Raw genomic sequence first — 14,094 nt, forward strand, 5'->3', positions numbered from 1 at the left:
TAACAGAAAATATAGAAAGCAAGTTTGTTTCAGAACTAAGCAAAATTCATTCCACATCATAACATTACATGCAGAAGACAATATTTTCCTCCCATTTTAGTCAAGTGATGAATGTGGCAATCTGTAGCACAGGCTCAACATTATTGTACTTCTCCACTCCTCCTCAATGATCTCTCTGTCCACTGCTCCAACAACACAGAATCCACCTCAGGAAAGTGAACTCTCAGTGGAAAATTCTGTTCCTTCATGTGCTGTGTGTTTATGTAGACTTGGGGAAAAGAGCTAATTTAAAATTTCCAAATTAATAGTCAAATGTGCTAACTAAATTCCACTTATCAGACAGAAATGAAGTGAGGCAAAAGGAGTGATTTTGTAAAAACTTGTGATGATAACAGCCGCTCAACATCTCAGCAAGGCCCCACACTGAATCTGCTGCCGTTTCCTCTGAAAATGATCTTTAAGCATATCTGTCACCTTAATAGAGCAGCACTGCAACAACGGGGATTGTTTCATTTAATTTCCACTGTTGAGATTTAGACAGTCATCAATAAGAGATTAAAACGTGTCTGATTAAAAATGCCAAGCAGAGAGTGCTGCATACAATTAAGGGGCTAATGATAAAATGATTAAGCTTCTTGGTGATGAAAGCGTTGGGGCGGATGGTAAATTGATACTCTGTGGGGAGGGGGTGACAAAAAAAAAGAAAAAGAAAAAAAATGTGCTGCAACATTTATATTATGTGTTTTAATTATGCCAAAGGGGGGCCTGGTTGGTTGAAATTTCTATTATTGAAACACAAAAGTGTAGCGCAGCTATACATGAAAGGTGCATGAGCCTGAAGCTCTCTTTGACCCATATTAGAAGCCTTCAAGTAAAACCCTTACAGCTGCACTTACAGATTGAGTCACCTCTAAGACTAACTCTGTGTTTGTAAATAAGTAGAAAGAAAAGAGGAAGAATGTTTGTCCTTGGTAGCCTTGCGAAAAAAAGAGTAGTTGGACATACGCTGGGATGCCGGCTCGTGCCAGCACTTCGGCTTTCATGGCGTAGAGGCGTTCGCTCTTACTGACGCCCAGCTTGATCTTCACTCTGTCGTGGGCGTTGTCTTGGAAGAAGAAGCCGTTGTGGATGACAAACTCAGCATTGGATCTCGTGCCATAGAAGATGTAGATCTACAGGAAGAAAACATCATCAGCATCTAAACTGTTACCATCACCTGTCTGCATGTCACTTTCTCTTAAGGAGGATGCTAATAATACACAGTAGGGCTGCACGGTTAATCAGGGGTAAAAACAACAACAACAACTACAAAAACAGGATCTTGATTCAAACATCTAAGGGATCTCATTTCTATATTATAGTTGCTGTGCAGCGATGGGTTGGGGCCAGGCATTATGAGGAGCAAGAAGATGATCAACCCTAACCTAATAGATAAGTTAAAAATACCTATGAAGAACTGTTCAGACGGGGGGAAGAATAATATAAAGAAAAGAAGAAGAAGGAGAGGATGAGAGAAAATGAAGAAGAGGCGGGAGACAAATATCAAATTCATGAGACGCATCAGTATACCTTTTGGGGGCCAAAATACCATTAATCCTTGAATTACCTTTGAAATCATGTGTTTCTACCCCACATAGCACAGTGTCTGAGGAGGTAGAGGCATGTTTAATCTGCACAACCCAGGACTTGAACTCAAGAAGTAAGGCATCAATGACCCCGCCAGGGCAAGTTGTTCTCGAGTTGAGCTGCTTCACCAGTGTAGAGTTTATAGGTGACTTCACACAATAATACAGCCAACCACCAGAGTGCAGTATAACAGCTGTATTCGTCCTTGCCAGACCTGCCAACTACATTAACCACAATGGAAGCTGGCTGCCAGCAGTTTGGTTGGAAATTTAATGTATTATTTTAGAGCAGCTTATCTTGGACCCTCCAACCTGCTGGCTCCTGAAGTCTGCTAAGCTCACTTGTTTCTAACCCAACACTTCCATTTTTCAAACTTGTTGTCTTCAGATCTAAGTTTCATCCTCAGATGGTGTGCTTCTGAAAGCTTGACAGCGGTTGTGAAACTTTATAGTTTGTAAAGTTAAGAAGCTCCAACAGTTCCTTAATTCAGTAATCTGTGGTCAGTGCTCTAAAGTGATCTGTTAAATTTAGTTATGCATCTGAAATGATAAGAGTCCTCACTATGAAAGATGTTAAAATTAGTGCTGGGCCGTTAACGGCGTTAACGTGCTGCGTTAACGCGGGATTCTTATCGCGCGATAAGGAAATTATCGCGCGATAAACTATTCACTAAGTTGGGTCTATACAGTGAGCAAGGCACCAATTTCACTTTGTTGTTTAAGCGCGGATGTATACCTGGTCGAATTACGCGGAGGGGGCGTGAACAAGGCGGAAGCTGGTCTGCCTGAGTGACTGGAGTGATTGGCTCAAGCCGTGTCACAAAGCTTCTGACTGTTAATGGTCTTCTTCATGACCTCTAATGTAGGCCCACAGTTCAGTTAGGGTCATGTTATCAGAGGCTGCGCCCTCTGCTGTTCATTCCAGTTAGCAGGAAAAAGCTTTTTCCACATGGAGACAGAACCTGTGTTCCTAAATGTCTGTGTTTAACAAAATAAAAAAAAGTTAAACACCAAAGTAAATCTTATGGAACATTATTTTTCTTTACCAAATATTATAGTAGAACAGCTTTCTCAAGCATTTTGTGATGCATTTTCATCATTTAGATAGATAGATATTATTTTGAATGTCTTTGGCAAAATTCAAATCTATAATTTTAATCTAGATTAATCTAGATTAACTACAGGATTGCAGTGAGATTAATCTAGATTAAAAAAATTAATCTATGCCCAGCACTAGTTAAAATACTCCTGCTCTGTGCTGCAGGAAATAGCTCCATTCGGGAGTTAACTGTGGGGGGCCTCTTGATGGCATTATGATGCTGCTAACGGAGACAAAATGGCTCGATTAAGTCAATAAACCTGTTAATAAACATTGGGTAACATTAGCTATGTGATGCCAACAGTTCTCCCTGTCACTGTGTCTGACTCTATCCCAGGTACAGCAGCAGTCTCATTCTCATGATAAACAGAGAGAGAAAGCGGATGAGCTGTGTGCAGTTGAATAATTAAATGAGTCAAATTTGCAGGAGAGTTGCAGTGACAAAAATAGCAAAGTTGTGAAGAATTCACAGTGACTGGCTGAATTTGCATTGATTATTGCGATTATAGCTTTTTTATGTGTTTGTGAAGAACAGGTGTGACTTCTGACTCAAATGGTTGCTGCAGACACAGTGTATGCAACGGTTTATGCATGTGCAGACATAAAGATGTAAATAGGAGTGGTAGTAGTGTGTTTACCTGGTCGTTCTCTTTGTAGTCCTGCAGCGCCACACATTCACATCGGTCATCCTCCAGGTTGTAGCCAGTGGTGATCTGCCGAACAACAACAACTTTAACTAATTCAACCTTTACCAGTGTTCAAGAAATACAAATACATACATGTATGTGGATGTGTGAGTGTGAGATAAAGACTTTACCAGTCCATTTGTGTGGTTACACATGTCCCAGAGGGGGATGAGGGCCAGGGTGATCCGGCTGCCGTCCTCAGTAGGGATCTGGTTCTGACGGGTCATTACTGAGGACACCGCCCACCTGTTACATACAACCAACAAATAACTGCGTATTACAGTCAAGTTCACTCGCTGCACTGACATCCCGGACTCCTCTTGCTTCACAAAGGAGAGGGAAGTTCTTCAACTCTTATATAGGCCTTGCATCAGAGGAGGATGGAGGAAGGATGGATGGAGGGAGGATGAGGAGGAGAGTGGAGGGTGAACAGAGCAGAAGAGCAGGTAATGAGGAGGAGGAGGATGGAGAAGGACAAGGATGGAAAAGAAGAGACTGAAGGAATAATTAATCAGTGGCCCACTTTCTCCCCACCTTTAGCATTCACAGACTCAACATCATGGAAAATTCCAGTTTATCACTCCTTGGGCGTTGTGTTTTGCAGTTCTGTCCATTCCACCCATCAGTTATGGGAACAATGCACTCACCAAGGTAGTTGGTGAAATCTGACTCATCGCTGACTTATAAAGCCAACAGGTTAGGCAGATAATCTAATTTAGGAGTGGGAGGGGAGAAAACCACTAAAGATGACAATTCTGAATCTTATCACGCAATCAAAAAAGTTTTTATTGAGCATAATCAATCATTTTAGGTTTTCCCAACAATACGCTGATGAAACAAAAAGCATGGAAATGTACAATAATGTTCGAAATTTATAAAGTAGTACTCCAACAGTCTTTTTTCTACTTGTTCGTTTGATCCAACATTTAAGTTGTTAATGTCATGTATTGTGTCCATTGCCTGAGGACAGCGGGCCCTTTTCTGCTCACTGAATCCAGAATTAATCATAATCAGATAATCATAATTCAGAAATCATAATATAAGAAATCAAATTCAAACTGTGGGATTCATAAATATTCTAATTTCTAAACACAACACTTACAACAACTACATGCTGAGTATGTGAGTGGCAATCCCTCTTTGCACAGGAAAGCTGAGTTTCCTGTTTTAGTTTTACTTATTGTTGCTTGGTGCGGACCTCGTCAGACACCTCATGTCAGCTTCAAAAAATGTTATTCAAGTTTATTAACAGATCTCAGCTATACACCTTGTGATTGTAGAACTTGAAGAACTTCGTGAACTCTCCTCCTGCTGATGCTACTGACTAGCCTGTGCAGGTTTTCAAATGTTAACATCAGAGAAAACATTAAGTAAAAAGTGAATAAGATGAGCTCCAGTTAGAACAGGGATTGCATGGAAAAGCAAGACCATCTCTGTGTCCATCTCAGCATCTGAGGAGGCACCGAGGCAACATTGAGGGATAATGTGCTTTGTTTCACCAACACTTGGCTAAATCCTGAAATATCAGACAGCGCCATTCAACCATGTGACTCTTTTTCTATATATAGATGTGACAGAACAGAGGACTCTGGGGAAAAAAGGGGTGGTGGTGTGTGCTTTATGGTGAACAAGAACTGGTGTGATGGTGGGGATATTAAACTGCTATCCCATTCCTGCTCACCTGATCTGGGGTTACTGTCAATCAAATACAGACTGCCCTTTCTAGAAACCCCAATTCCAATGAAGTTGGAATGTTGTGTAAAAGGTAAATAAAAACAGAATATAATGATTTGCGAATCCTTTTCAACCTGTATTCAATTGAATACACTACAAGACAACCTGCCTGCAACACGTTCCAGAGAAGCTGGGACAGGGGCAACAAAAGACTGGGAAAGTTGAGGAAGGCTCAAAAAAACACCTGTTTGGAACATTCCACAGGTGAACAGGATAATTGGAAACAGGTGAATGTCATGATTGGGTATAAAAGGAGCATTCCCGAAAGGCTCAGTCGTTCACAAGCAAGGATGGGGTGAGGTTCACCACTTTGTGAACAACTGCGTGAGCAAATAGTTCAACAGTTTAAGAACATTGTTTTTCAACGTACAATTGCAAGGAATTTAGGGATTTCATCATCTACAGTCCATAATATCATCAAAAGATTAAGAGAATCCAGAGAAATCTCTGCACGTAAGTGGCAAGGCCGAAAACCAACAATAAATGCCTGTGACCTTCGATCCCTCAGGCGGCACTTTATTAAAAACCGACATCATTCTGTAAAGGATATTACCAAGTGGGCTCAGGAACATTTCGGAAAACCATTGTCAGTTAACACAGTTCATTGCAACATCTACAAATGCAAGTTAAGACTCTACCATGCAAAGCAAAAGCCATATATCAACAACACCCAGAAATGCCGCCGACTTCTCTGGGTCCAAGCTCATCTGAGATGGACTGACACAAAGTGGAAAAGTGTGCTGTGGTCTGAAGAGTCCACATTTCAAATTGTCTTTGGAAATCATGGATGTTGCATCCTCCGGGCCAAAGAGGAAAAGGACCATCCAGACTGTTATCAGCGCAAAGTTCAAAAGCTAGCATCTGTGATGGTATGGGGGTGTGTTAGTGTCCATGGCATGGATAACTTGCACATCTGGAAAGGCACCATTAATGCTAAAAGGTACATCCAGGTTTTGGAGTAAGATATGCTGCCATCCAAGCAACGTCTTTTTTTAGGAACGTTTTGCCACATTCTGCACGTTACAACAGCGTAGCTTCGTAGTACTGCCTGCCTGCAGTCCAGACCTGTCTCCCATTGAAAATGTGTAGCGCATTATGAAGTGCAAAACACGCCAACGGAGAGCCCGGACTGTTGAGCAACTGAAGTCGTACATTAAGCAAGAACGGGAAACAATTCCACCCACAAAGATTTAATAATTAGTGTCGACAGTTCTCATATTGAGTGTTGTTAAAAGGAAAGGTGATGTAACACAGTGGTAAAAATGCCCCTGCCTCAGTTTTTTTGGAAGTTGTTGCAGGCATCAAATTCAAAATGAGTGAATATTTGTAAAAAAAACAATCAGTTTATCAGTTTGAACATTAAATATATTGTCTTTGTAGTGTATTCAATTGAATATAGGTTGAAAAGGATTTGCAAATCATTGTATTTTGTTTTTAATTACGTTGGGGTTTGTACTATGGGAATTAGCAGCGGTCATTATCACAGCGGTCTGCATTCCACCACAAGTAAATACTTTTGGATCTCTGCAAAGATCTGAACTCCTCACAGACTGGTAATCCTGACGCTGTGCTCATTGTTGCTGAGGACTTCCCTCAAACTAACCTTAAGGAGGTTAGAAGGTTATGATGGGTATTGACTCCCATCAATATTACTGACAGTGCAATAGGGGTATAACAGTGGTTATACACATTTCAAACCACTGTTGAACACGTTTTAGACCACTATTGGACACCTTTCAGACCACTGTTAGACTCCTTTCAGACCACTGTTAAACACCTTTCAGACCACTGTGGGACTTCTTTCAGACTACTGTTAGACACTTTTCAGACCACTGTTAAGACACCTTTCAGAGGTTGCTATGGAGCTGAATCCCTTCCCCTGTTTGGTGAGAGGCGCCATGTGGCCATCCTGTTGAGATTAAATCATGTAAACAAAATACAGCGCATGTCCCGAGTAATGCAAGAGCTCTGGAAATCGTCAGACTAATCAGAAGTCACCTTTCAGTCTGCACTACACAATGTAGTCTGGACAAAGTTCCAGGACACCACCATCAACATCACTGATGAACTCACTGAATCTGTGGTGGATTTAAGCAACTGTATTGGAAACAGAACAGAATTATTCCACAATTAAAACCAAGGATTACCAGAATCATCCAGGACACCATGAACACACGCACTGCAGCAGTGTGCCTCTTGTGTCATTTCGTCAAAAGGATTACTGTTCTGTAAACACGACATCTATTGCACATATGTCCATCCTGGAAGAGGGATCCCTCCTGAGTTGCTCTTCCTGAGATGTATAAAATTTCCCCCATTAAAGGGATTTTTGGGGAGTTTTTCCTTATCCACTGTGAGGGTCCAAGTACAGAGGGATGTCATATACTGTGAAGCTCTATGAGGCAAATAGTGATTTGTAAAATCATGCTTTATAAAAAATGGACATGAATTGAAACAGAATTTTGATTATGGAAAATAACAAAATATGTTACCATAATTACGCAGACCACACAAATTTACATAACAATATCACCAGGGGACTATGTTCAATCCAAGCTCTAACTGAGTGCATCGAAGAAATCAATGATTGTATGTGCCACAATTTTCTTCAATTAAACAAAGACAAAACTGATACAAAAGGTTTTGGAACAACAGGTCTTCCTAAAAAAATCAATCAGGCAACTGCAGCTGATTCAGAACGCTGCTGCTCAAGTCCTCACTAAGACCAAGAGAGTCCTGCAGTCAACACCGTCTATCAGAGAAATACTATTGTTGGTTTATAAAGCACTGAATGGATTAAAGCCCACATGCATTTCTGACCTTCTGCTCCATTATGAACCATAAAGTCCTCTCAGGTCTCCTGTTACCGCTCTGTTTTCTGCCCTCAGAGTGGAGACTAAACATGGGGAAGCAACATTTAGTTTTTATGCACCTCATATCTGGAACAAACTCCAAGAAAATTGCAGATTTACTGCAACTTTAAGTTCTTTTAAGTCAAGACTTAAGGCTTTTCTCTTTGCTGCTGCCTTTCATTAAATCATTTTTTTTTTATGACACAAACTTTTTTTGGTATTTCAAACCTTAGTAATTGTTTAACTTGCTTTCATTTTCTATATTTTAGCTCTTTAATTAGGTTTTTAATTACATTTAAATATCTTTTAAAAAGTGCATTTCTTTTGCACTTTGTCTCAATGCTTTTGATGTTTTATGTAGAGCACTTTGAACTGCTAGTAGTCTTTGTTGTCTGTCTTCAATTTCTCGTCCAATTTGACTTACCTGTTTTGTTTTTTTTTTTAAGTCTAGTCATCTGACTTTGACATTAAATGCAATGTTCTTATTACTAATAGGCATAATGGCCAAATCAATGAATATAAGACCTCAATTATAAAAAAAAAAACCAGAACATTCACAGGAACATATTATAGCAAAAACACATACAAAACATGTATAAGATGACATAAATATCTAAACAAAAACAGGCCCATTTTGTACACACACTAATACACTCACGCAAACAAACTGACCTGTAGTCATCAAATGTGAAGCTGTCCTTCAAGGGCAGTTTGCTGGCAGCGGGATGAGTCTGGGGATGGAGGGAAGAAGGTGGATGAGAGGAAAAGGGGAGAGGGAAGGAAGAAACACAAATCAAAATGAGGAATTTCATTAAGTAGGTATGCTGGAGGGGGGCTGCCTGACAGGGACGCCTAACAAGAAGGACTGGGAATAGGGGGCCACTGCTGGGGTGCACGTGTAAGTGTGTGTGTGGTCCGTTAGTTCAGTGTGACAATCGCCCCCTCACATACATCACTGTCAACTTAATTTGTTGTGGCCAGCAGCCGTCATAAATCTGCCTCATCAATTTGGGCCTGACACAGGGTGTGTGTCTGGGTGCACGCCTGTGCGTGTGTGTGTATGTGTGTGTGTTTGTGTGTGTGAGAGTGTGTCTCAATGGCAATGGTTTCTCCACTGAAAGCCACAGCCACCCCCAACCAGAGGAAGAGAGGAGTTCAGAGGAATGCATAATGAAGAAAAGGAGGAGAGTGAATTGAATGAAATGGAAGCAGGAGAACAGTGAGAACTAGGTAAAGAGTGAAAGCAGTGTAAGAAAGAGTAGAAGAGAGGTGGCAAAGCAGACAGAACCACTGTTCAGAGATGAGAGAGTCTATGAGGAAGAGTCAAGGCTGTAGCCATCAGTTCATAAAAAGAGGCGATATGCTGCTGATGTTTTAATTCTAATAAACTGATATGATGCTCATTTGGCTCTCACATGACCACAAAGCTGATTTTGCTGAACTACAAATTGTGTTCATTTTATAATGTTGCCAACCACTTACTGAACCAAACTGAACCAAGCCAAACCAAACTAAACCAAACCAACTCAGCTCAACTTCACCGGTTAGACTCTTTGGGATATAGCTATATATTTATTCAGTGGCTTAGGGTTAGATGTAGTGCTGGGTTACAAAGAGTTGTTGTTTTTGCAAGATGTGTAAAATGTCAACATTGTTAAAACTGAGATATTACAATGAACCAAAAGTTCAGCAGTAAGTAAGTGAAAGCTGAAATGACTCATGACTCTATTGTATCTAACACAGCCCCAGTTCATTGAAAGGACATTGATACCACTTCATTTCCCTGTGTTGAGTACAGAGTCAGAGCAGGGACAGCTTAGCCAACTCCTCTAAAACTCACTTATTTACACTAATTATATATATATATACTTATATATATACTGCTTATATGTACATGAACAGAAATGTAAAACTTATCATTTCTATTTTAGGGCATATAATATGCCAGACCCTTTCCAGGTGAATAAGGCTTTTTCCTTAAACTTAACATTGCACCATATATTTATAGAAACTATGGATTAAATGACTATGTCAGTCCTTCCAAGATTTTGCAGGCTGTTTTGAGGCTTACTGTGGCCTGAAATGCCTGATTTCACTGCAGCTTTTCCATAAAATTGAAATGCAAGTTGCAATGTTTATACACATTTTTTGTGATGAAACTGTGTAAAGTACCTTGTAATCCTATAGCCCTCAGATGTAACAACTTTGATGTTTTTCAATGATAAAATTGTAAGAGACAAAGTTCATCACCTCCTGTTCTCCATTGATTTGTCTGCAAACACAGTACCCTTAGACACAGGGACAGTCTAAGCAAATGTATACTAAACAGTATGACAAATGGTTATTTTCTGAAAGTTACCAACTACAGCTTTAATGTAAGAAATGACAAAATTCATGATATTCCTTCATGGGATTCATTTTAAATGGACCTGCATTTTTACAGTGCTTTTCCTGTCATTCAACTACTCAAAGCACTTTCACACGATGAGTCACATTCACACATAAATTCTCAACGGGCTAGAAAAATTACAACCCGAACCTAACCGACCCGTGTCAACTGAAGCCACAACCCAGCCCATCCGAGATTATACACTTTCAACTTCAACTTCAAACAACTTAATTTATCCCAACAGGGCAATTCAGTTTCACAATCTACCCAGACCAGACACAAACTGACAGACAACACCATGCAACACTCAGCAGTAGTAGTAGTACATCAGAGAGAGATTAATACATTGGCAAGATATACACTGGCAGCATACTGACCCACACAGACCGGGCAGAATAAATTACATTTAAAAATAACAAAACAACAACAACAACAAGATGTTCTGATGCAGTGCACATCACTCAAATACATTCATTGTTTGTCATACATTGTTTGGGCTTGCCAGCCATGTAAAGAAAGAGGCCCATTGACAAACCAACACACTGATGGAACAGCCATCAGGAGCCATATGGGCTTCAGTATCTTGCCCAAGGATACTTCAACCCTTTTCTCTGAAGAAGCCAGAGATCGAACCGACAACCTTCACATTAGAGGTCAACCTCCTCTATCACCTGAGCAACAGCAACCCCATCCAGCTTTAAGTTTTAGTCAACCTCCAGTTTAGCATCGCATTTATTTTCATGGTGACAAAGATCAGTGAGAACTTAACACTACCACCATCTAACACACACACACACACACACACACACACACACACACACACACACACACACACACACACACACACACACACACACACACACACACACACACACACACACACACACACACACGTTCATGTGTGCGTTCATACAAAGAGCCAGCAGTAACACCGATTCATCCCTACAGGTGAGTGCGTAGAATCACACTTGTAACAAGGCATCCATCTCATACACCTTACACAGAGTATCTGCTGATATTAGCTCATTACACATACATCACTATCAGCATATACATTTCAGCTGATAAAAGGAAAAGAGTTGATGTAGAGAAAAAGGTCTGCAGACTGTAACTTCCTTAAGTGTAATTAATGAGCACATTCAAAAATGATGTTTCCAGCTGTTTCCAGATGTTGTTCTTCAGACTGAAGACAACCTGCAGTGCGCAGACCTTTTTTCATGTTTTCTACATTAACTTCTTTTTTTTTTGTATCGCTATCTTTTTTTGGTCCAGCACCTGCCTTAAATGTGCATGGCTACTATGCTTTTTAAGAAGCTGATGTGGAGATAAGCCAAAGATGTCCAGACTAAAGTTTAGACACATACCTTTGTTTTCAATCTCATTTTTGTCTGCCATTAACCAGTTTATGTTCAGAGACTGCTGATAAATGTTCTCGCAAATACAACTCCTATTCCAAAAAAGTTGGGACACTGTTTACACGAATACATGTAAATGTGATTGCTTTTCCTTTTTTTAAACATTTATTTAGTGGAAAAGAGGCCTGGGTATCGCCACTGATGTGCTCAGTCAATTTTATTGCAATTCACAAGGTCCTGATTCAATTTCCATTATATTCACTATCAAGTGATGAGGAATATTTGAGTTACGCTAAACACAAACACCAATTTTGTTTGACATGAAAGATTATAAGCAAACTAATGCTGAAAATTTTACACTGAATTATTTCGAAAAGAATAAAACTAGGACATAATTAGAACTGAATATTTTAAATATGATAAAATGTTCTAGAGCATCAGCAATAATATTTACAACAGCAAACTCTATATAAACTCAATATCTCACTTTAAACAATTCTAAAATATCAATATGAAGAATCACATTCCTAACATTAGAATACTGAGTGGTTATGAAAAAGTAAAAAACCAAACGAACAAAAAATAAACAGATATCCCTCATTATCAGTCATGCTGCTGAGGTGATTCACTGCCTGCAGGTACGCTGGTAAATTTTAAGATCTGTGGCATGCTAAGCCGAATAGCATGCCACAGATACCACTTTGAATAATCTTAATTTGCTCCACTTCACTGTCTCCACCACAGCCTCTCTGCACTGTTGATCACTCAATGTTTCTTTGTGTGTGTATGTGTGAAGGGACAGCTGCAGCCCTGACAAATAGAGCTGATGAGAGGCTGCAGCCTGACAGTAATAAACTGCACTAAAACACTAAAAAGTACAATAAAAAAGACAGCAGCTAAACACCTATCAACAATTCCTCACATGGAGTACATTTAGAAGATGCAACAGCACATTTACTTTAATTGCAGGCTTCGATCTCTTGGAGCTAGTAGCCAGATTATCTCTGTTTGTCAAATCAGTGATTCAATGTGTCGTGCTGTGCTGTGGTGCAGCCTGGCTCAGCTGCCTATTTGTGAAACTTCAAACTAAATTATACAATTAAATAACACTGAAAATGTAGGCTTTCCGAGGAAGCATGTTTCATGGTCGCGTGACAGTGGAAATATGAGGTGCTGTTCTGTTCCTGCTAATCCTGTAACAGAAAGGCAATACACACTCTGGGTCACTGCTATGTGCTGTTCAGTGGCGGCCACAGAGTGGAGTTGTTGCCAGCATTCAGGAACACACAGTGTGTTGCAGACATCAAGGTCACAATTAGACCCTGACCGATTTATCGGTCAACGGATGTTATTGGCTGATATGAGCCTTTCACAGACATATCGGAACATATTGGCATCAGTGTAAATTTTTTCCGATATGCGCCAATGAGAAAACTTTTTTTACAGACTATATAACGCAGAAAACAATGCATGGGTGGTTTAGAAATGGTTTCATTACATAGTTTGTCCAGCAGAGTGCGCTCTGACTCCATTGTTTACACTACTCTCAGCACTCAGCACAAGCAGCAGAGAGCAGCTGAATGGAGCAAATGGTGGTGCAGTCAGTCAGAGTGTTTTCACGGTAGGCCACATTGAAATACATACTGTTAAGTTAATAAACAATGGCGTTACCCCTGTCCCTGATGACAGCTATGCCACACATTTTCATATCTGTTTGCTATGTTAGCCGGATATAGTTTGTAAGTAAGTATAGTAAGTAACGTAGCAGCTCAGTGGTGGTGGCTTGAGTCTGAGTGTTGATTTCACACTACTTAGTTGCTTAGTTGTTGAGACGCAATACTGGAAAGTAAATAGTCACCATCCTTATTTTTCATTCTCCGTGACAAGCTTATAGCATACTCATACCTTGTCAGTTGAGTGGTGTGAATCCAGAGCAAACACTTTGGTGACATTTTTTTTCAGGACTTGCGGTGCCTTTACATTATGCTGTCCAATCGAACAATTACAGTCATTGCATTTAATGTTATGGTGTAATTGAGCTAAAGAAAAAGGCCATAATCACAAAAACATAACATGAAGGGGAGAAAGCTAATAATGTAAAACTAAAGATCTGAAACACAGATGTTAAAACGTTAACTTCTAAGGTCATAAATTGACCCCCTTCAACCCAGACATGTCCTGTAGGACAGGAAATGCTCACATAAAGAGGCAGCTCTGAGAGAGAGCGGGGAGGGGGGGGGGTTGAGGAAGGTACATTCAGGTCAATTCAATTCAAAGCCAATGTGACAAGCTCATTTTCCAGCCCGGTCATCTGCGGAGGGGGTGGAATGGGCGGGGGAGGGAGAGGAGGTTGA

The 14,094-nt window shown here is 40.2% G+C and overlaps 1 protein-coding gene across 1 annotated transcript in view; it reads right to left on the reverse strand.

The window, feature by feature from the left end:
- setd3 (SET domain containing 3, actin histidine methyltransferase) overlaps nt 1-14,094 on the reverse strand; it is a 50,526-nt gene that overhangs the window by 9,736 nt on the left and 26,696 nt on the right. Inside the window, exons 7-10 of the mRNA XM_042500592.2 lie at nt 8,669-8,727; nt 3,542-3,656; nt 3,363-3,437; nt 1,006-1,172 (exon numbers count right to left, since the gene is read on the reverse strand). Of these exons, the coding sequence (XP_042356526.2) occupies nt 1,006-1,172; nt 3,363-3,437; nt 3,542-3,656; nt 8,669-8,727 (416 nt within the window). The remainder of the gene's footprint in view (nt 1-1,005; nt 1,173-3,362; nt 3,438-3,541; nt 3,657-8,668; nt 8,728-14,094) is intronic.

The sequence above is a fragment of the Plectropomus leopardus genome, chromosome 14 (genome assembly GCF_026936395.1).
Source record: "Plectropomus leopardus strain MGB_pleo_1.0 chromosome 14, ASM2693639v1, whole genome shotgun sequence".
NCBI lineage: Eukaryota > Metazoa > Chordata > Actinopteri > Perciformes > Serranidae > Plectropomus > Plectropomus leopardus.